Source organism: Labrus bergylta, chromosome 11 (genome assembly GCF_963930695.1).
Source record: "Labrus bergylta chromosome 11, fLabBer1.1, whole genome shotgun sequence".
Lineage (NCBI taxonomy): Eukaryota > Metazoa > Chordata > Actinopteri > Labriformes > Labridae > Labrus > Labrus bergylta.
Window position 1 is genome coordinate 21,832,177 of NC_089205.1, and position 22,594 is coordinate 21,854,770.

Below are 22,594 nucleotides of genomic sequence, written 5' to 3' on the forward strand. Positions count from 1 at the left end.
TTGATGAACTCGTCATTAAACACTTATTTCTTTAATCATTTGACTATTCTTTTCATTTTAGCATTTTAAGGGTGATGAAAATTATGTTGGTAGCGGCATATCTCCACAATCATTTTCGCAGCAGTGGTTAAAAGCACCGACTATGCACGGATTAAACCCATTTTATTTTCATAGAAAAATCACAAAAGTTCAGAGACATTGTTAAGAGAAAAGTGTTAAACATTCCCTAAACAGAAAAAGGAAAAAATAAGACTGCATGAGCAGAAAGACCCCTGGGTGTTAATGTAGTTGACTGATAACAGACATGAAAAAGGACTGTAGAGAACTTGGTGGCACACAGTGGTGAGTGGTGGACTTGCAAGTAAGTAATAGTGATCCAGTTCCACTCATTTAATCTTTGACTGTGAAAAACTGCTCAGTGCTTCAGTAGCGTTAGATTGAACTATATAGAAGTTATAAATCTCTTCCCGGGGGGTTGTTTACTTCTATAAACTCATTAAAAGACGTCAGTAGTCATTTCAGTCTGTTTCATAACTACGCTGAGTGTAATCATTACGCTGTTTTGTCATTCTCATTAAGAAGACTGAAAACATAAAAGTTCACGTTTTTCTTTTCAGAGGCAGACAGTTTCTGCTTGGAGAAGACTAGCAGGTCTAATTTATTTTACCTTCAGATGTAGATTAACGGCAGGGCATCTGACTCTTTTGAAGTTTGTTGAGCCCTTGAGCCACCTAATTCTTGAAATGAAGTGGAATAGTGAAAACAGCAGGTGTTTTCATTAAGTTTCCACTGAAACTCCTAAACAGGGAGTATAAGCCAAATCCTACTTCATCCCATTATTACCAATAATAATCAGCAATAACCAAACTTTCTTTCTGTTCCTGTTGTCAGGCAACTGACATGTGCGTTCAATAATAATCGATTTGTCTGGCTTATTCTAAATTCTTGGCTTTTGTTCATTTTTTTAATCATATTTATTGATGTACGTTTTTTTAAACTGATGTTTGGGGTCTTATATATTTTTGATTATTTGCTTTTATTTGATCATTTGACTATTTGTGCTTTTTTGCGATGTCTGAACTGTAAAGCACTTTTATTTTCATCATCAATAAATGAAACTTCTGTACTGTATCACTGAATAGTAATCTGAGCTGTGTGAGTCTGTGAATGGACTTACACACTAACTTTTAAAGACAACACTCTTCAACATGTTCTCCCCCTACTCCCACCCAGGGGAGTATGGGTAAAGAGGGCTGCAGATAAGAGAGAGATTACACACCCCTGCCGGGCCAATGAGGGCAAATAAGGGGCATGCCACAGTGCTGAGAGCAGAGCCCCTGTAAGCCCAATCTCAGGGTTTATCCTCCAGCTCAGGCCTTTAAACCACACATCTGCCCTCGTGCCAAATATCAGATTTAAGGCGATATAGGGCGAACACATTACTGAGCACGTTTAAAAACAAATCTGTTCACTTTGTACTTATATCAGTAGAAGTATTCATGTCAAAATGGAAACTAAGTGAAGTGAACAACACGTTCCACTTCTATCCAGAGTGATAAGAGCTTAGAGCCGTACCATGTTGCTATATTTGGTGTTTACTAAATAATATCATTATAATACCTCTCCGTGCCACACACAGCTTTCGGTCTGATGTTTGGCATAAACACAAACACGTGCCTGATATGAGTCAAAACAGAGTCTCTGTTCAAATATGGCTTGAGTTCACTGAATAGCAAGAGAAGACAGTGCGCATCAAACATGCTCTGAATCCCTGGAGAGACATGTGCGGCCCCTAAAGGTTTCAGGGTACGAGTTATGAAAACATTTTGGGCCTTTTCCTGTTTTTTCTGTTAATGCGCTGATACTCTGTCCCGCGTGTCTGTATCCTTTCAAAACAAATAATATCATCAGGCGAATTATTTGCTGTGTCGGAGGAGCACTGTTTGGAAAATAAAGATTGAGTCGGCACCTTCCTGTTTGCAACATGACCTCCTCCCTCAGGACACACACACACACACACACACACACAGTTTGTGGAGACACACAAACGCAGGCACGTGATGACAAACAGGGAGAGACAGGGAGAGACAGATGCAGGAGTTTAATTGAATGTTTGTTGTCAAGCGGTCTACTCCACACAGCATGAATCAGCAGTGTTGTTGTTGTGCAAGAAAACCACTTATAGCCCATCAGTGTTGTATAAGGAGCATACATTATCCATTCTATATTCTCTCTACAACATCCTCTTTGAATCTCTTTCACATATATTATCATCTCAGCCATCATTGGTTACAGATCTCTGACTTTTGATTGCTGGTAACGAGAGCGATGCGTGGATTTTGCACATCTGATTCAAGGGGAGAAAAGTTTTAAACTGAAGTCCACTGCTCACATGTTAAGCGTGGGAATCCCCTGACTACGGGTTATTTCTGCTCCAGGCATTTGCCCTGTGCTGCTATCAGATGTCACCCATGTATGCAACATACTTAACATATGCACATATATGAAGCAACACACACATTCCCTGCTCCCCCCAGCTGCTGTGGGTCACTTTGTTTTTGTCACTGTGACCAACGTCTTCTGTCGCTAGGGAGAATCCAGAGCTGGTCTCAGGTTGCTCTCCAACATCTGCCACGTTTGACGCACATCTCTTTTAGTCCTTTTATCCATGTCTCTCACAAACAAACATATACACACTTTTTATCATCATTTTGTCACAATCAAACCTGCAGTGCTCATAATATGTTTTAAAGGAGTGAATTGAAAAATCATCCAAGTCAAAGTTCAGGAATACCCAGGAAACTGTCCAGAAGTAGCCCATCATTCTTGCCAGAGTGATAATCAAAATAATTTTTTCTCAATATTGAGATCACATTGATGAATCACAATTATTTATTGATTTTAGGAAAACTTTTTTTTTTATTGTACTTTCACATTTGTTGATATTCACACGCTGTTTTCCTACTATCAAGCGTAGCATGCAGTATGTACTTCTACATTTGACACTTTGTTTATTTTTGTATTTATTGTTGATATTTAATGTTATACCTTTGTACAAAGAGACCACGGTTTACCAAAGTAAAATTCCTTGTGTGTTTAAGCATACCCGGCCAATAAAGCTGATTCTGATTCTGATACAGTAGTTTTGTAGTCTGACTGCCAGTCAGCGATCATTTTGCAGTATGCCAGGCCCAACTAAGCTGGTTTCTGGTCTTGGAATGCAGAAGTAAACATCAGCCCCGCTGACGGAAAACGCAGCTACATGGTAACATCCACTTACTGTCTGGGAAAAGCTGACAAGAGATTCATTGATCTTCATGATTATTTCCATGGTTACAAGTCCACTGTCCGTCATTTCTACATTCTACATACTACATACTGCATACATACTACATACGGCATACTACATTTTCCATTCGACATATACTACATAGATGCATTTTGGCAAAATCAGTTTGACTACTAGGTGTTTTCCAAAACAGCCAGTTATGGTTTAAGGGAGCGCTTGATTTGATGTGCAGCAACGTTTCTTTAAGTTCGGAACACAGTTCTGTAATTTCATTATCACTGTCAATCATGTTAATGCAAGTTTATTAAAATCCTGACATTTTACCTTTGATTGTTGAAATCCAATCCTTACATATTATAAATATGCCTATTAATATTATGTTTTTTCCCTTTTTAAAAAGAGTTTCCTCTAGACTGTGTTGCTCAGTTAAAGGGATTTGCTCCTTCACAGCGACAAAAGCACAAATGAGGTCAACCACTTCTGTTTGACTTAAAGACCCAGCTCACAGTTTGTGCCAAAGGTGTTGGCTGAGTTTTAGGTCAGGTTTGTGTGTAGTTCAGTGAACTTCTTCCTCACCAAAGTGGGATAAAAAAAACTCTTTAATTATGGACTAGGCTTTGTGGACGGACGTTTTGTCTTGCTGAACAGGAAAAGGACTTTATCGAAGGTGTGCCATATAATTGTGGAAACACATTAGACTGAGAGAATAATTACATGTGGAAGTGAGCACTCAAAATCCATTGACCAAACAGTTTATGCTATCAGAACTTTCAAGTTCTTCATTTACAGAAAGGCTGCTTTACTGAAAAATATATATATATATATTTTTTGCTTTATTGTCCGGAGCTGCTCTCATGTCTCTACAAAAAAATATATAAATGATACTAAAATATTTCATATAATCATCATTTTTGTGTCACACATAAAAGTAACTGTTGTGTTTTTTTTGTTGGTGCATGACCACTGGAGAGGGTCCATAATAGATAACACACACACACACACACACACACACACACACACACACACACACACAGGGGAAAAAGAAAAGGTAATAAAGAAAGAGTGACAGCGGAAACAGAGCAACAAAGAGTGTGGACACAAAGAGATTTGACAGGCCGCAGCAGGAATGTGCCGGCAGGTAGAAGGGGCCCAGGAAGCAGGGAGACATGGGAAAACATGGAGGGGGGAACAATAGGTGTGTGTGTGCGTGTGTGTGTGTGTGTGTGTGTGTGTGTGTGTGTGTGTGTGTGTGTGTGTGTGTGTGTGTGTGTGTGTGTGTGTGTGTTTGTGGTTGGGGTGCAGCAGCCTTGGGGTAGATCGGTTTACCCTGCACCACTTACCTGCTCAGCAGCCCTCATGCTGGGAGCGGGCCTCAAAGGGAGACACATCAATAGCTGCTATACATGTGTGTGGTGTGTGTGTGTACATATGTGTGCATGCCTGAGCTGTTGATTAATTAATGGGGAGATAAGGCGGGGAGGAAATGTTTCAGACTTTTGTCAGTCTTAAATAAACACCACTGTTTGAATTGCCTGTGTGGTTTCTGTGTGAAGGTTTTAAAAACTGTGATTTCCACCGTGCAATAAATCTCAAATGAGCTGCTCGCACCAAATCACAGAGCGGATTTACACGTTTTCTGGCACTGCTACAGAGAGAGGATTATTTAAGTATGTTTTGTGAAGTTTTTTTCTTTTACACAGAAACATTTGGAAAAGCACGTTTAAAGGATCGTGTGCATAGATGAATAACTGGCATGATGTGAATCCCCATGAGCAGAACCATTTAGAGGATGAGCTGGTTTGTTTTGGGGAAACAACACATTGGGGATTTTTTTAAAAATAAAAACGGGGGTTTCGGTGAACAATCTGACAGCAGAGAGTTATTGAGTTTCTGATATTTTTTGGTTTTTCAAATGTAAGGGAAAGTCAACTTAGATTTTCAGACTTTGGACCAGTAGTGACGTAAATGTCTGAGTAGAAATCCCCCAGAACAAATATTACTTTTCTTGTGCTCGTTTTCGCCGACTCACAAAAGAGATGAGAGAGGGAAAGTACCAAAACTCAATACCACACTAAAGGAAAGTTCTGAGGAACTTCTAAGTATTTCTATTCAAGGTTTCTTAAAACCTCATTTCTGCCACAATTGTTACTTCTTTTTTTTTTAAATTGGCAGCTAAACTTACCTTGTCATCATCTTATAATAATCTTTCAAATCCATCTCTACCAGATCTATTAAATGCTGTTTACACATTAAAAACCCACATTCATTTAGCTTGTGCGGTGTCCTGTTGAAATTCCAACACAACCTAATTATTACTTTGTGTAGTCAGGGTACTACAAGACTGTGTATGGAAGCTTTGTCAGTCTTGTTTGTTTTCTATCCCACCCACACCTGCTGCTGTAATAACTCACTCTCTGTTGAACTTCTTATTGTTTAACTTCATATTTGTGACTCATTAGAAGACTGACATCTGTAGTCTAAAACAGCTTCTTATGGCCTTAGAGCAGCTCACCCTGCAGGTTGAGGGATGGACTAACACATGTATCCTCCACACATCTCATATTGTGCCATTTGTTGAAAACAAGGGGAATGTAAAATCATACTGTAGAGTCTTTCCTTTTAAGTAGTAAGTTCCTTTTAATATTTTACATTTTTGAAAATTCAAGTCAGCAGCTTAAGTTAAAGATGTCATGAAAAGAAAGGACGTCTCATGAAATAGTTTCTGTCTCTCAAATCTCAGATTCCAAGATTTTTTTGTCACAACAGAAAACAGGGATGAGATTGAACTGGCTGCTGCGACAGTTTTCATCCAGTAACACCAGAGAGGCTCTCCAGCCTGATGAAGTGTCAGGACAATGTTGCAGCTTTATTGGGGCGCCTTCCTGCCTGAGTGAATGCTCTGGGAATATTAAGTTGGTGATAAAGAGAGATTTACAACACAAGGACAGAAGTCTATCTTCTCTCCATCAGGCCTAAAGTTAAAATCACTTAATCCTCTAGCACCAACATGACTTCAATCAGCGCAGATCTTCTTCTCTCAGATACTAGCGACAAAAATCACACAAATCTAAAGTGGCCTCAGGTAAGTGAGATACAAGCTTCAGGGCAAGCTCTTTCCCAGATGTGATTGTTTAGTGTTTCTCTCTCTGCTCATTGACTGAAGCACTTAGTGACCCCCGGCATTCATTCACAAAGTTAATGCCCCTTTCACCCCTCTTTCACTGTGTCCCCCCCCCCCCCCCCCCATCCTCACAAACACACGTCTCTGATCTTCCTCCTCTCCTCTTCTGTCCCCTGAAGTCTTAGCCCCACACCCCTCAGCAGTCCCATCCCCAGGGGGCCCCCTAAGAGCCTGACTGGGTGGTCCCCTCCTCCTTCTAAAACCAACCCAACCCCCAACCCCCCCCCCCCGTAGGGTCAGGAGTCAGAGGTGACCCCTGACAGTGTGTGGGAAACGTGCTGTGCCGTGTGCTGTGCTGGGAGGAGAGGAAGGACTTGAGGCAGCCATATTTCCCCCTGCGGCTGGTTAATAGAGCTCTTGAGGTCAGCAGGACAGTGAAACACAGTTAGGTGGTGTCGGTTACAGTTTTGATTTATTGGACCAATTTCTTCCTCAAACGTGAGTTTGTTTGGGTTGCGAGGGAGGCAGAGCAGACTTGCTAAGACTGAAGGGATCAAGCTAGACGCCATGCACAATGATTGTGTGTGTACATGTCTCTGTGTATAAATGTGTCTGATATGTGTGTGGCAGCCTATGATCCCTCGCTGAGTGTGTGTTAACTTCAATCATTTATTAGCAACTGTCTAGCCGGTGTGGTGTCAAAGGAGCTTAAAGTGATTTATTTGGAAGGCTGAGGGAAGCCGGTTATTTTACAGGCAAATTGCTGAGTATTTTCGAAAAAATGACGGCCTTGATTCTGTCCACTTGGAGGATAACAAGCCTTGGCTCGCATACTGGCAATACCTGGGGTAAAATGGAAATTCTGTAATAATAACTTTGAACAGCTGAATGATGATATGAGGCCACATATGAAATATTCTAAAAAACACAAATAGACAGACTCACAGCCATTAGTATTGTGTTTATACATCCCACCCAATTCACAGACAAACTTCTCAATTCTCAAACCCAACTGAGTTTTCATTTGTTCTTAAAAATATCATTTTCACTGCTCACTTTTTCTCTTTACTGCATTCATTAACTTGCCAGTCTATTCCAAACAATACAATACTCTATTCAAATGCCAAATACATTGTTTATATTTTTACAAAACATTCTTTTACTTAACCCTGAGCACTACGGTCATAGGGATTCGGTTGTTAAACACGTTTTCAGAAGTCAGTTGCATTTTGAAAAATGAACATTTACACACAGGACAAAAGTGGTGAACATTTCCATTTGACTTGGGTCACACATATGGATGTTGCAAAAGTGATCAATGGCACCCTTCCTGCTCAAAACTTTGCATGTATGATGAGATTTCCAGTCTGAAGAAGTCTATAATCTTTAATTATTGCAAAGTTCCGCCTTGCTTGGACAGGAAATCTGGGATTGGACCTGGGATTTTGAACAAATCCACACCAAATTAGTTCGGACAGAATTGAAGACCTTGATGAACTCTTCTAGTTAATCCTGTGAGTTATTGTAGGCGGTCATGTCCATGGTGTACCATGATTACAATGTTACCTACTGTCAGCAGAAAGTTATAAGCTTTTAAAAAATGTAAATACAAATCCAAGCGGGTTGGCCACATCTCCCTAAATATTAAATCAGTTATTACCTGAAACAATGAAGACGCTAACATGCATAGGTCTTGAGTTTTTCATAAAACAATGATGTCATTGGCAACATATTGTTTGACATTAAACACTAAGTTGTTGTTGAGTGTTTTGTGGTGCTTGAAAGTCAACCTGTTAGGCAAGTCCTCTGCAGGAAAAATTAAAGTCTGAATCGTTTGTATCAATATTACAAAATGGCTAATTTGCCCTCCCGCCCATATAATTGCCAAAAGTTAGCATCATCTAGTATCCTTGAAAATGTATTTAGCGTACTGAAGACACCTTGTTGATTAAAAGTCTTCAAAGCCTCCATAAACTAATGACCCGAACTTCAAATACACTATAGGAATACAACCTTGAAGACTGTAGTGATTATCCAATGTCCACATTTTTTTATCATACTTTTCGTCCCTCGTATATTTCCATGAAAAGGTCTTGACGCAACAAAAAAATTAAACAAATGTCCAAAATGAAATTACTGTGTATGAAACTCCCATTTATTGTAAAATCGGAAGCAGACCAACCGTGATGATGATATGATGAATGATTGTTGTCGAGATTATACTTGTTTGTTGTTGTTTACGTTTCGTAAGATCCGAATGTTCCCACAACATCCTGTTCACCAGCGACCTATAAACACTCAAACATAGCAGCTGACCAATTAACCCACACTATCAATTATCACCTGCTAGAGTCCAAATAAATAAACATATAAACCAAAACCATTGAAATACAATACATAAATACACACACTAAAATGGCTCCTACAAACACATATATGTGGTTATATTCAGTTACAGACATCACTCTGCAGTGGCAACAGGAAACTTCACAGTTTACACTTTGAGCTACTGCAGGCCAGGGTTATATATCCATATTAAATGTAGTCAGACTGGACAGAGTGTGAGTTTTATTTAAAGAGATATCTTCCATAATTTCTCTTAACACAGGACAAAGTTGTTGAGTTACAGTTTTTTTAAACTCTCATGAACAATGTTACTTATACCTCAAATTTCAGATGATCAGAGTCCCAGCCCAAACAGAGCTACATGCCGTTTGGTCAAACTCATAGCACCACCTGTTGGTAAGAGGCAGTAAATCATGCAAGACAAACATCATCCAAATGACATGAAATGTACACACTGTTGTTTACACTTCATGTCAGCATGTAATGCTGGACTGAGAACGTGTGCCCCCTCTTGCCACTGGATTTCACTTTAAATTTCTTTGTGTACTGTCTAAAACACATGCACAAAATATGAATATATGACAGCCTAGTGAAGACATCTCTGTTTCCAGCTTATTGTAAAGCTCTGTATACTGCACACTTGGCTAAACAATAAGACTTACAGAGACTTTGAGTATTTTATGATGCTGCTGTTGTAATCCTAATCTATCACTCTGTCGGGATGCACAACGGTCTCAAGACTTCAAGCAGACTGTAACATTGCTGGCCTAGACATCATAGAATACACCTTAAGAATGATCATTTTTAATTTAAGTATATAGTCCTTCAAATATACAGCAACGTATAAATCAAACAAAGTAGAAACATGCAGTGAAACGTGTAATGGTACCTACAGAAACACTACTACTGGTTGTTTCATGCCTTTATGGAAAGTGGTTGATAAATTGCTCTGGAAAAAATATATTATATATTATATTTAAATTCAAATGCCCATTGTGATTTCAATATTACTTTAAACTATATTAGAGTCAAATGAAGACAAATGTGTATAAGAGCGTAGAAAAATAACATAAAAAAATAGCATAGCCTACTTATCTGGTTTGAATCATTTTTTTAAATATATGCATCATAATAAATCAGCATAACTCTTCAAGCTCTTTTGGTTTCTGTGTTAACTATTCGTCATAAACATTTGGTAGCCTGTTGAGTTTTATATCTCCATTCTGCTCTTTGTCTAAAATGAGAGGTGTCTAGAGTCTCTCAGGCTATAGAAGAAATAAAAAAACATTCTCTACGAGGCCAATGTCGTGATGTAAGACGGGTTGTGACCATAGGCTGTAAACAATAGGGTTGTTTTACATAAAGTGGAGCCACACTCGTCTGTTTTGTACTCAGGGTGCAAATAAGCTCAACACTGACATCTGCTGGAATGTAATATTAATCGCAGCTCTTTGTTGGGTTTAATATAAGAAAGTTTGCCCTGTGTTATGCTTTCCAGGATTAGTCTCGCTAAACGATTCGCTTACAGATATTTTTCTTAGTAAAATGAACAGTACCACAGAGTAAAATAACTGACTCGTGCAATAAAACAATACCTAAACGTATGGCATTATTGTGTAAAAAGTACGATTTTTGACAAGGCTATCTTTAATGTCGAAGTATGAATCAGTCTATATAATAGAAGTACTACTAATTAATTTGAAGTCTTCTCAAGCCCAACCAGGGATCTTGCACAGTTTGCCTCAACTTTCCTGAAAAAAAATGACTCATGAGATATCGAGAAAAAGTTAAAAAAAAAAAAAAAAAAAAAAAGCAACACTTGGTAAATAAAAGGAAGGCTTTATAAAGTCACGTCTGTCGTAGCCATCTGTGCCTGAGAGACTGAGCTGAGGGCACAACAGTCCGCCGGTTCTCTTCCGTCAGCAATGACGTCATCATCAGACTAGTGACTGCTGTTATCAAGATGGCGCTGCGGCCAGGATCTGGGGGAGGCAGCAGGTATTTTAGCCTTTTAATATCGACCCTGTCGGTAAAAAAAAGACAACATGTTGTAACATTTCCGCCTCTTGGTTCCGCTTGAAAACACATTTATTACATCGTAGGGCCTTAAAGACAGTCGCGAAGGCCGGTTTTGTTGTCGATGCTGGGTGATGAGATGGCTGGTTGTCAGGTGTCACAGCTAACGGTAGCTCGCTAGCTAGCTGTGTGTGTGTGTGTGTGTGTGTCAGTGCTCAGAGTTGACCTGAAGTGACACCAAAAGGTTTTTAGATTAAAAATAAATCTATGTGATGTCTTGGGTCATGTTAACTATGCGTACAGCTCGTGTTATCCAGTGTTGAGACTACATTTCCCTCCTGTAGCATCGTAACATCACCGCTCTGTACCTGAGCTGACAGGCCTGTTGACGCCTTACTGAAGACAAACCTGCCTGTTTATTACTTTATATTCAGACTTATTTTATCATTTACAAGAAGGTCTTTTTTTTAAATATAGTGTTGGTACATTTTTAAAAAGGTTGAGAGGTGGAAGTAGATGGGAAGGGAAGATCTTCAAAGGAGCTGCCAGATTAGTACTTTGTTGTCTTCCAGCACCAGATAAAGAGACTTTATATTTGTATTCTGATGGGGATTGTGACAGCCCTACTTCATTTGTTCCTCTGAAATACAGTAAATCTAGTCTCACGTCTGTTATCAACCATGTAAAGACAGTAGACAGCAGTATATGTGAAGTAGACGTGCATGTGGTATTAGGGCAGTTAGATGAAAACAGACTCATGATTCTTTCATTCACTGAGCTCCAGCAGCTTGAATAATGAATATCCTCTGGTAACAAGAATCTCTACTGACCAGGTGATACTGATCAGACATACATGTGAAACCAACCCCCCCCCCCCCCTTCCTCCTTTAGTCTGTATGAATGAGTGGAGGCTCATGGAAAAGGTAGATCTAATGTCAGAACCTGGAGGTAATCATAGCCCTCCTCACTCATATGTGATCTGATAGTTATTGAAGAGTGTTATAGTGGGTCTGGGCTGAAGTCTGATTTGTTTAATTGAGCTATCTATCTGCAGGAGGTATGTCATTCCAATTCTCTTAACACAATTTGACAGTATCTCATCAATCTTTACCTGTTGCGTCTGTCATTAGTAGCATAATGCTAATAAATGTAAGAGTGTTGAGGCAGGAGGTGGAGCAGTAGTGCAGCGTACAAAACTTATTTGACAGATGAAGCAGCATTTGCAGGCGCTTGAGGTAAATGTATAAATACTGTATAATGATGCTAAGGTTTGTGTCTCCTATATGGAGACAGCTACTGCATGGCAGTAATTCTTTAAGTTGGTAAATGTTCCATGTGGATGTCTTCAACAGACCCTGTGATGTCAGATGGCGTCTCAATGTAATAACCCAATTATCAATGTGTTATGGTATCAATTAAGACGGTGGACTGGATTTTCTTACTGTTGAAAAGTTTGAATTACAACAGGAGATCCTAAAGCTGTTCATCACAGGTTTTATACTTGTGGTAAAAAAAAAAAAAAAAAACAACAGCAAAAAATTGTTGGAGTAAATGTTGCTAATCTTGTTTACTGCACATATTCAATTAAAAAAAAAAACATAAACAAGGATAACTATGCGCTCTTTTCCCCCCAAACACGATCTTAAAATTGCCGGATCAGTTATAAAAAGCTCAAAACCCAAAGAAATGAAAAAAAAAATGCACATCAATTTATCAATTTGCAAAATATTTGCTGTTGATAGTACTGATCACAATTTCCTCAGTAACCTTGTAGTGTTTTTGTAGCGCTTGTTTTTTTTTACCCAAAAATGACCCCTAGATTAACAAGCTGGAAGTCAGTGGTTCAAATCAGTCAAGGTTTTAGGCCTAATCATGTTTTTATACTACATACAGATGATGGATTGAGTAATATTAAGCAATCGTATCCTCTTCCTTTCCTCCAAGACTGTAATTCCTCTTTTAAATTAGAGTTTTACATCTAATGCATTTTTCATTTTACTAGAAGTGAAAGAAGAAGTATAAGATCAAATAATTTCAGATTGTGCCTCCTCACTGATGATGACTTTGACTTACACTCCTCACCCTGCCGTCAGTCTCCCAGCTTGAACAACAGTTTGATGATAGCTGTCGGATGATTACAGTCCTTTTACAAGGCAGCAGCCTGCTGGGCCACAGCTGCTCTTACTGCTTATCTCCTCCTGTGTTAATCTGCCCAGCCATGATGACCTGTTATTCACTGCAGGATGGTGGGCATCAGGGCTGCAGCGCTCCTATCCTAACCTTTTAAGCTGCAGATCTTCCAGGGAGCAGATGTGAGAGTCTGAAGCATCATGAAGTCAGGCCATAACTCTCTGAAGTTATCTATCTGAACATAATACTGAGCCGCCTTTCATCTGCAGCCTCCTCTTCTCTCTGCTGAAAGGTTAAATGATTCTGAATGATCAATAAATAAACAAACCCATATATCCTCTGTATAAATAATCATTATACTACCTGTAATATATTGACCTGACATCTCATTAGCTGTAATTTACCACCAACAGGTAACATAAATTGTCATCAAAAGTCTGCTGTTTAAAAGTCGACCAGGGCATGTTGATTTAAAGGCAGAAAAACATCAATACAAATCTCCATTTAATGTTTTTTTTTTGTGTGTTGGCCAACTGGGAGCAACAAAAAACAAGCTCTAAACACATCATGGCCACATTATGACTTTATAAAGTTGACTTAATACAACTAACAGTTACCTGTTAACCCATCTGGCAGTCATAGTTCAACACATTCGCCCTGATCAGTGTTTGTGTTCACCTGAAGATTGTAATTGCAATATTCACTCCTCCTTTAGCTCTGTTTTTGGTCTCCACCTCCTGGGGAATACAATATCATGTTCTTTAGCTGCTAAATGTTACAATGTCTGTCAGACGTGATTCACAGCAGGAAGTCACAGGCTAAAGAACACAAAGAAAGAAACCATAAAACTGAAGAGGAACTGCAACTCTCTGTGTTGTCGTAACTATGAGAGGCACATTTCACGTTGCTAAATGTCTTTCCATCAATTATTAATTAGCAGAGCATCGTCTTGGAACGTGTAATACAGAAGGGTTGCAGGCAGCAATTAAAAATAGTTATTTATGGACTAAACAGTCGATCAAAAGCAGTTTAAAGGGATTCATTGATTCAAAAATGATTATTTGCAGCCCAAGCATACAGTTTTTAACCCTTGGACTGAACACAAATACAGATATTACTTGTTATGATGCTTTTGAAAAAGCTTCCAGAAGTTAATTTAGCATGCAGGAGTCAAATCCAAGTCAAAATAATTCCTTATTTGCCATGGGGAGTTGGTAATTGCATTGGCAAATGCCTGAACTGTGTGACAATGAGCTCACTGGCTCCCTTTTGTTCGCACAGTTGTGTTGATACTAAAGTTATCAGTATGATAATGTTGCTCACCAGTTGGTTTAGTTAGATGCTCAGAGTCAGACGGGGGGGGCAGAGATTCAGCTGGCTCTTTTTTCTGTCTCTGCGTCATCAACGGCAGCCTGAAGAAACGCGCTGTAATGACTTATAGACAAATAGCTGACGGCCTGTGTGTGTTGGCTCGGCTGAGGAGAGACTTGGCGGCTTGTAGAAGCTTCCTCAGATTATTTCTTAAAGGCTTGTTTCTCAACAAGAAGCCAAGATGCCCTTGGAAACTAAACTGCATCATTTAAGCTTTGTTTTGGCATTGATGTTTAAATGAGAAAATATGTTTAACTTGATTCTGGTTGACTGAATGTGCTGAAGTTCTATCTTATTGAAAAGGTGACTAATCTGTCACTGCTGCTTTTTGTTCATCATGAAGGATATTTTCCACGTTATCTTTTATATGTAATGAAAGCAGCTCCTTGGTATTTGTAAAGCCTCAATAATTTATTTAACAAAAAGTATTTCCCTTGTGGCTTCCTAAAGTGATAGTTTATTAATGATGCAGAAGGTTTAAATAGGATCGGTTCATCAAGGTTTTCAGCGTCGCAGGGAGCATTATTTGGTTCCTGTATCTCACTTAAAAATCTCACAGGTGTCCATAAAGTGTGCATTCACTCTAGCTAAAGTTTCAATCTCTTGACATGCATTTTGTTTTCTTCCTTTAGTTTTATGTATCCTGTTGGCGGTGGTCTGGGACCGCCACAAGGTGAGTCATTCTGTTTCAATATTTTTAATATCTAGTAAACAATGCTTTTCCCCTCCCCCTGAGTTCAAACGCTGACACAGGATTTTTAATTTCAAAGGGGATCTCTGCATCAACTCTTGGATCATGTCAGCATATTTGAATTAGGGAATCAATCTGTATGAACCTTGAAGATAATTTCACTCATATTTTTTGATGTTACTGTAATCTTTTTTGCAATCAATCAAAAATATAAAAAAAATATTATTCCCAAGCAACCAAACCTATTAATTCAAATACAGAGCATTGGATTTTTAAAAAATGTCTAGAATAAAATACTGTCATTACACACTGCTTTTACAAGATGCCATCATTCGCTGTGCTTGTCTCTTTGGAGTTGTAGAGCTGGGAGAGCAGGCCTATTACCCAGAGCTACTGTCAGTCTAGGGCCTCAGCTCATGGCAGGTGGCTGGATAACACACTGTGGTCATACCACTTGACCGGCATCAAGCAGCAACATATGAAAATATAAATAATTAGTTTAATGGAATAGTGACACTGGTGCGGACTAGGGTGGGTGATGGTATACATCCCTAGAAATAAGTAGCTTGAAGATTTTGCCCCAGTGGAACTCCAACCTTTTGTCAAAAGGTTGCACAGAGTAATGCATCACTGGCCTCTGATGTATCATTTACCTGTGCTTGCATGCCATATTTGGGCTGTTGACTCCCATTGGCTGCACCATTTCAGACAAAGTAGATTGTGTGCTGCTTCCTAAACAAGCCACTCATTCAGAGCAGCTGATTGCTAACACGGTGAATCATCTGGCGGCTCAGCTCTGGCTGCTCAGCTCACATAGCATCTGTGAAAACAAACAGAGACTTTCACTCCTTTTCCTCACTCCTCTTGTTTTGTTCCAAGCTGTCACAGTCGTCACAAGAAAAACAGATTTGGTTCTTGCAGAGCCCAAGCCTCCCCCAGCTGTCCAGGAAATTGATTTTCAATACTGAATCAAGTCCAGATTCTTAAGGCCTTTTTTTCAAACTGCAGAATTGTATTTAGTTTTCTTCAGTGTATTGTAAATTGTGCTGACTTTCATGCTTCAAATGGTGATAGAATACACTATTCTTCTTCATGTCTATTTTTCATCCTAACAGTGTTTGATGTTTGTTTTTTTCAGGCATGGTTCCCATGCAGCAACAGCAGCAGCAGCAACAACAGCAGGGCTTCCCTATGGTTCCTGTCATGCAGGCCAACATGCAAGGCATGATGGGAATGAATTTTGGGGGACAGATGCCCCCCGGGGCCATGCCCATGCAGGTGAGTTTGTGTTCTGCTTTATGTTAGATTAATATTTAGATTAGTGTTGTCCAGGTCTTCTCTGTGTGCATTTTATTTTACATATTTATTTTATTGTTATTGACTCTGATCTTTAAACACATAAAACTGAAACACTGGATGATTTAGCTGATGTCATTCAATGTGAGGCTGAAGTTTAGAGCTCCTCCTGAAGTACAATACTTTCCTTTGGTTGTAGTATTTAATAACAAGTTAGAGGGGAGTTTAAGAATAACTGTTTGCCTGTTTTTCCTCTCACTGTCTGTCTTCACCGTGCTCTGCCTCTCTCTCTGAACTATTTTATTTAAGGTGCATTTTTTATTTAACGTTATTTTTGATTTCATGTACATGTTGTTAATTAAAGTGCCTGTGTGCTATCTGTCATTTGGCCATATCGATTTGACTTAGAACTGAAAAAATATCGAGATATATATGGTGTATTGCCATTAAGTTATAAAACATATTGAGATGATTTTTTGGTCCATTTTGCCCAGCCCCAGTCTGAGCTGCTGTTTGTGGGTTTTTTTTTTTCCTATTAGGGTGGGATGGCGATGAGTATGCAGTCCCCTGGGATGCAGTTTTTGGGTCAGCCACAGTTTATGGGTATGAGACCAGCTGGACCCCAGTACACAGCTGACATGCAGAAACAAATGGCCGAGGAGCACCAGTAAGACTCCTTTACATTTATACCAGATTTCTTCTATATGTCTGTTTGGTTGTTAATGTCAAAGCTCTGATTGTACAAAACAGCAAGCCGAGTGGTTCCAAGCTAGAAGAGAAAAAGTGACCAGCTTACGATTTTTTAATAATCTTGGTATCTAGTGTTTCTTCTTTGGTAGACAAAGTTCTTTCATGCTGAGCAAAATAAATATTTCAATAACACTTTGTTCTCACATGACAGCAATGCTCATCTTTATTCCACTACTTTCACTTGTATACTGAGGAACTGCATACACTATTCTGTCCTCCTTCTTTTACATCTTTATTCATTGATTTTCCCCTTGCCTTCCAAGTCTGCTCTTATTAAAAAATCTCTTTAAAGTGTCAACAGGGCATCACATCTCCAACATATTCAAGAATATTAAGGTATCTGCTCTATTCTTACCCTTCAGAAAACGTCTGGAGCAGCAGCAGAAGATGCTGGAGGAGGACAGGAAAAGGAGACAATTTGAGGAGCAGAAACAGAAGCTAAGGCTGCTCAGCAGTGTCAAACCCAAGGTGAGCCTCTCTCCACCTCCTCATTATTTTCCCACTCTTATTCTGGCCGGTCCAGAGCTCATCTTTGGAACCCCTCTGAACTCCTGACCCTCTTTTTGTTCTGTACTCAGACAGGGGAGAAGAGCCGTGATGACGCTTTGGAGGCAATCAAAGGCAACCTGGACGGCTTCAGCAGAGACGCTAAGATGCATCCAACTCAATCATCACAGACCAAGAAGCCAGGTACCTCCACCTCAAAGCTTTCACATGTACTCCCTGTTGTGTCTCTCGGTCAGCTGATCTTCTCTCTGCAGCTCTGACACAGCTACCTGACAATAATAGCTGGATTACAGGCAGGTCAGCATGATGAAGGACCAGTTGGCAGCCAGACCAGCCAAAATACGGATTTAACATCATTTTTTGTTTCCTTTTTTTTTATATTGTTTCCCCTCTCACACTTCATCTGCAAACCTGTCAGTGTTTTTTATTGTTTTCAGTAGTGTAGTGTTTTTTTTAAATATTTGTGTACCATACAGCATCCATGTATGAACCTCAGTGTTCATGTTTGGATCCTTTTATTATTTTCCCCAATTAACCTATTTCTGTGCATTTCAAGAAACTGCAGTCATGCATTTCAAAACCACTGCCTGAAGTAAAGCTCGACAGACAAAGTTACCAACCTATTAGAGAAGCAGAAGTAGTATTTAGTTGCTACTTTTAAACATTGGCCTTAAAGGGAACCTTAAGCTTTCTTCACACGCTCTCATGGTGAATTTCCCAATATATAGACCTTTCTGCGTTCACACATGACCCAACCCTGACTTTTCACAGAAAGTTTACAAAGGAGCTGGCAGAAAAAAATCAGGGGAAAGTTGGGGGGGGGGGGCAGCCTCTTGTGTTCAAACATGCAGCTCACCCTGAAAAATGTTGGGATCTTTTCATGTTTTTTTTGTCCGTGTGAAAAAGCCACCCTAGGTGCTCCAAACTTGAACATGCAACCTTAAAACTTGATGTAGAGTCCATATACACTGGTCCTTCAATTTGGATAACAATTAGCAACAAGTCAAACAGTTCAGTATTGAACAAGATCAAAGCATAGGTTAATAAAGGTTATACAAAAGAACATAAGTCTATTAATAGAGAGGCTTTTTTCTTTTTTGTTATAGTAATCATGTTGTAATTTGTATATGTGCCATTGATGGGTCCCACACTCCAGGCTGTGTCTGCTTTAAAGTCATTATCATGACACTGGTTGAATTTGCAGGTCTACACTTTCTGGTTTTGCACTAAATAGTCTCTATCTCATTCTTCCAATGTGCAGCTTTTATATCATTCTCCATTGTTCTGTGTTTCTGCCATGTTTTGTGCCATCATCATTATTTCTTCATTTTTTCAGACTCATCGCCATCACACCCGTCTGTCACCACTCACTCCCTCCCCCCCGCTGTGTCCGAGGACAATAACGAGTTTAGTGACTTTCAGGGGCCTGTAGAGACCCCCGCCTCCTTCCCTCCGCCCTCCTCCACTTCCTCTGCCTTTGGCCTCTCCTCTCAGGCCTACGTCCAGCCGTCATCCTCTGCCCCTAAGACAGGTTTCTCTCAGGACGATGATGAATTCAGTGACTTTGTTCAGGGTCCCGTAAACGCTCTCCCTTCCTCACAGGCCCAAGTCTTACCTTCGTCCCCTTCACTGAGGGCAGGTCTGTCCTCCTCCTCTTCCTCCCTTCCTCAGTCCCTTCCCGCCTCTGTGTCCATTCCCACTGTCACTCAACACTCTGCTGTCAACACCAGCTCCCAATCTACATTTCAAGGTAACTCTTCTTTTGCTTTGTTGACACCTCCCCTCCCATCCTCATAATTTGTACTCATCCATTTACTCTCTAAATTATAGAGGGTTTTTTTTTTTTTAAACTTGTAATGCTGCCTTGGTTGCTGATGCTAAACATTTGGACTGGTATGAGTTGGTTTTGGCCTGTGATGCAGAATGAGAGCATGCAGCAAGCTCAGCAGATGGCCCATCCTCATTACCTAAAACCTTTAAAGCTATCACACATTACAAACAAACAAGGATGAAGAATGAATCAAAAACTGTGTACCAGTAGATTATTACCGTACAGTAGCTGTATACACCATTAATGCTGAATCCATATTGAATGGTTTGCACACTGATTGGGGACTGTCACTTTCATATATCATGTAGTGTCTAATCTCTGGGATGAGCTGCTGCTCTGTGGCAGTTCTCTGGTCTATGAATGACAGGACAGAGATCAACTTCTGTCCGGTGAAACGCAACAGCCGGCCCTCCATCGGGTGTCATCCCCCTATCCTCTGAGACATTTTTGACCTAGTTGTTAAGCATCTGGAATAAGCAGATTAGAAGGCTTTTCGATCACTGCCTCTGATACGAGAGAAGACCTCAGGAGTATATGTTCTCCCTATTGTGGGATTTACAGGGTTTTTTTTGTACCGATGATAATTGCACAAGAACTACAAAAGTGGTACACCAAAACAAACAGTTTGTGCAGGCAGAAGTATAACAGGATGTCAGTTATAGCTGAGAGAAAACATTCTCTGAGATACGAAACCAAAAATAAACACGCTAAGCAGGATATTTGTCAAGTATGTCACGCAACTTTTGCTACAGTGGTTTTATCGAGTAGGGAATTTACTAGACCTGCAGGATATGAAAGAAATATGGGTTGCAGATATCATTGTTTACCATCGCGATAACATTATAAAGTGCAATAAACAGAAATAAAGCATGCGCATTGTGTAGAACTCACAGCGTCTGTCTCGATCAGCTGTTCTTCAAAGAACACTTGTTGGCATCATTTCCCCCCTGAACCCAATATCAATCCATCAATCACTAAATATGCACCATTAAAAGTGAGGAGAGCTGATAGCTCACTTTTGTTTCATCTGAAAGCATGACCATTAAATCTAGGCCTCAATCCAACAGTAAAAAATGAACACAGGCTGATGTCTCATGTATTTCAATCAAATTCAGACTTTGACTTCAGTTTGTTAATGTGAATACTCTTATCACTATTACAATGGTGTTGTGATTGATTAGGCCGTCCTTGTATTTTTACATCATTCATACATAGAAATATCATTTGAGTTTTGCACAACTCAGCAAAAATATAAAGCTTGATATAAGCATAAAAATAGATTAAATAATCATAGATTAAAAAAAAGCACTTTTAATCGGAATGGACTTACATGTAGTTCAGAAGTTAAAACTTAAAATACCTCATGCTACCTAAGAATCTGTGCAGCCTGTTGGGTCTTTATGACCACAGAACACCTGAGTCTTATTTGGAGACTACCCCAAAGCTGAGAGGCTGCTGACTCTGGAGCACGAGTCATACAATGTGTCCAAGGTAAACGTAGAAACCCCGGGTAGTAGACATAAGCGCTCCCCTTGTTGTTTTGGGTCTCAGAATTTGTAAGGCCCTCATGAGTGCCAAAAACATCAGTAACACATTCATTAAACTTCAATTTATCGTTGTGCTTTCTGTAGTTAACATAGAAAAACGGAATTTGGCTGTGATTGATAAATTAATATCCCCCTAAATATGACAACAGACATTGCTGCTGAAGCTTCAGACTTAAACTTCTGTGTATAGTGAGTTTGTCACCCAGAAACCTGTCCTTTATTCATTCCTCTAGGCCCGTCCCTGGAAGAGAAGCTTTTCTCCTCATGCGATCTTACGGCTGGTAAGACGGCCCAGGTTAGCTTTAAGTCCAAGCAGAGTATGGCTGAAATGGGTCCTAGAGCCAAAGTCTCAACACAGTTTCAGTCCAGCACTAAAGCCAGGAACTGGGCTGAGGCCCCCAAGGACTTGAGTTCTGTCTTCGTCTCAGAAAAAGTACCTGAGGCTCCGGTGTCAGCACCCAGTGCCCCCCCACCGGCTGCTGACTCATCTACTCACAGCAATAGTGACAGTGGTGAGAGAAGTGAATGTTTACTCGACTTCATAGCTTTTCTTCTCTCCGTCGCTTTGCTGCAGGATTACCTCGCAATCAAAGCAGTCTCTTCTTTCCGTCCAAATTTCTTCACTCTCTTACTCCGACAAATGAATCAGTTACTTTTTCAAGCGGCTTAATCTCTGTCTATTTCTTTGGGTCTTAGTTGGTTTGTACCTGATTCCAGACCAGGCATTAAATTATTTGTAGCTCTTGTGCTGTTTGATCAAATCCTGCTGACATTTTCTTCACCTTTGACATTATTCCAGAGCGTGCTGTCTCCAAGGTTTCCTCCTTGGTCTCTTTACATCTTCTCCTGAGACAAGGCTCTTCTTTCTGCCTGCTTCATATCTTTGTCACTTCAGACCAAATCTCATTAGAGGGGCCCTCTCATGTTGGCTTTCTGTGCACACATGGTAGAAATGGACTGTTATACCTGCTGACTCAGTAAGCTTCCATCTGTTCCCTCGCTGTGTAACACCCTCTGATAACAACCTCTGGCGCATGCTGACTGCTTTGCTTTAACAGGGATGTGCATGGATGGACAGTTGCCACCTGGGCCCGAATAATCCAAGGCTGATTGTGCATGCCACTGGGCTTCTTTTTTGTGCTGTTATTTGTTCATTTGTTTGTCTTTGTCCATGTCATGAGTGTCATCAAGGGGAGTATAAGGCTCGTCATGGAGGCTGAGTGAGGATTTTTAATACGGTTAATGTAGTTGCCCTAGACAGATGGGAGGGAATATTAGCAGCGAGGTGACAAACAGGTGCCTTGCAGACAGAGTATTAGTGAGTTAAAATAATCTATAGCTTCTCCTTCCTGAAACATTTGTTAGCCTTTATGTAGTAAAACTTTATTTTGTTTAATTTCAGCAACTTAATTAGCTTCTCAGTTATTTATTTTCTTACAAGGCAGTCTCGACTGTCTCCCCTATAAAAGGTTTATGGATGTCTGACATGGCAGCACGCTTGTGATTCACTGCAGGAGAGCGTTGTATCTGCAGCGAGCCTCTTGGACATCAGGTGTATTATTTTTGTCCAGTTGGATCCCAACAGGGTTCAGCTGCCAAGAGGCTTGGCAAATCGTAAGCCCGAACAAAGGCTTTTTGCTAGAAGCACTAACTGTGTGTGTGTGTGTGTGTGTGTGTGTGTGTGTGTGTGTGTGTGTGT

General features: G+C 40.0%; 1 protein-coding gene across 8 annotated transcripts in view; it reads left to right on the forward strand.

Annotated features, from left to right (window-relative positions):
- Positions 1 to 10,675: 10,675 nt before the first annotated feature.
- synrg (synergin, gamma) overlaps positions 10,676 to 22,594 on the forward strand; it is a 35,656-nt gene continuing 23,737 nt past the window's right edge. For 3 of the 8 annotated variants that reach the window (XM_029280621.2, XM_065960023.1, XM_065960022.1), the window contains exons 1-8: positions 10,676 to 10,754; positions 14,906 to 14,946; positions 16,103 to 16,242; positions 16,800 to 16,927; positions 17,373 to 17,478; positions 17,589 to 17,700; positions 18,854 to 19,267; positions 21,129 to 21,407. In XM_029280621.2, the coding sequence (XP_029136454.2) occupies positions 10,720 to 10,754; positions 14,906 to 14,946; positions 16,103 to 16,242; positions 16,800 to 16,927; positions 17,373 to 17,478; positions 17,589 to 17,700; positions 18,854 to 19,267; positions 21,129 to 21,407 (1,255 nt within the window). In that variant the 5' untranslated portion in view covers positions 10,676 to 10,719. The remainder of the gene's footprint in view (positions 10,755 to 14,905; positions 14,947 to 16,102; positions 16,243 to 16,799; positions 16,928 to 17,372; positions 17,479 to 17,588; positions 17,701 to 18,853; positions 19,268 to 21,128; positions 21,408 to 22,594) is intronic. The other 5 variants (XM_065960026.1, XM_065960027.1, XM_065960028.1 and 2 more) reach the window with 2 other exon arrangements.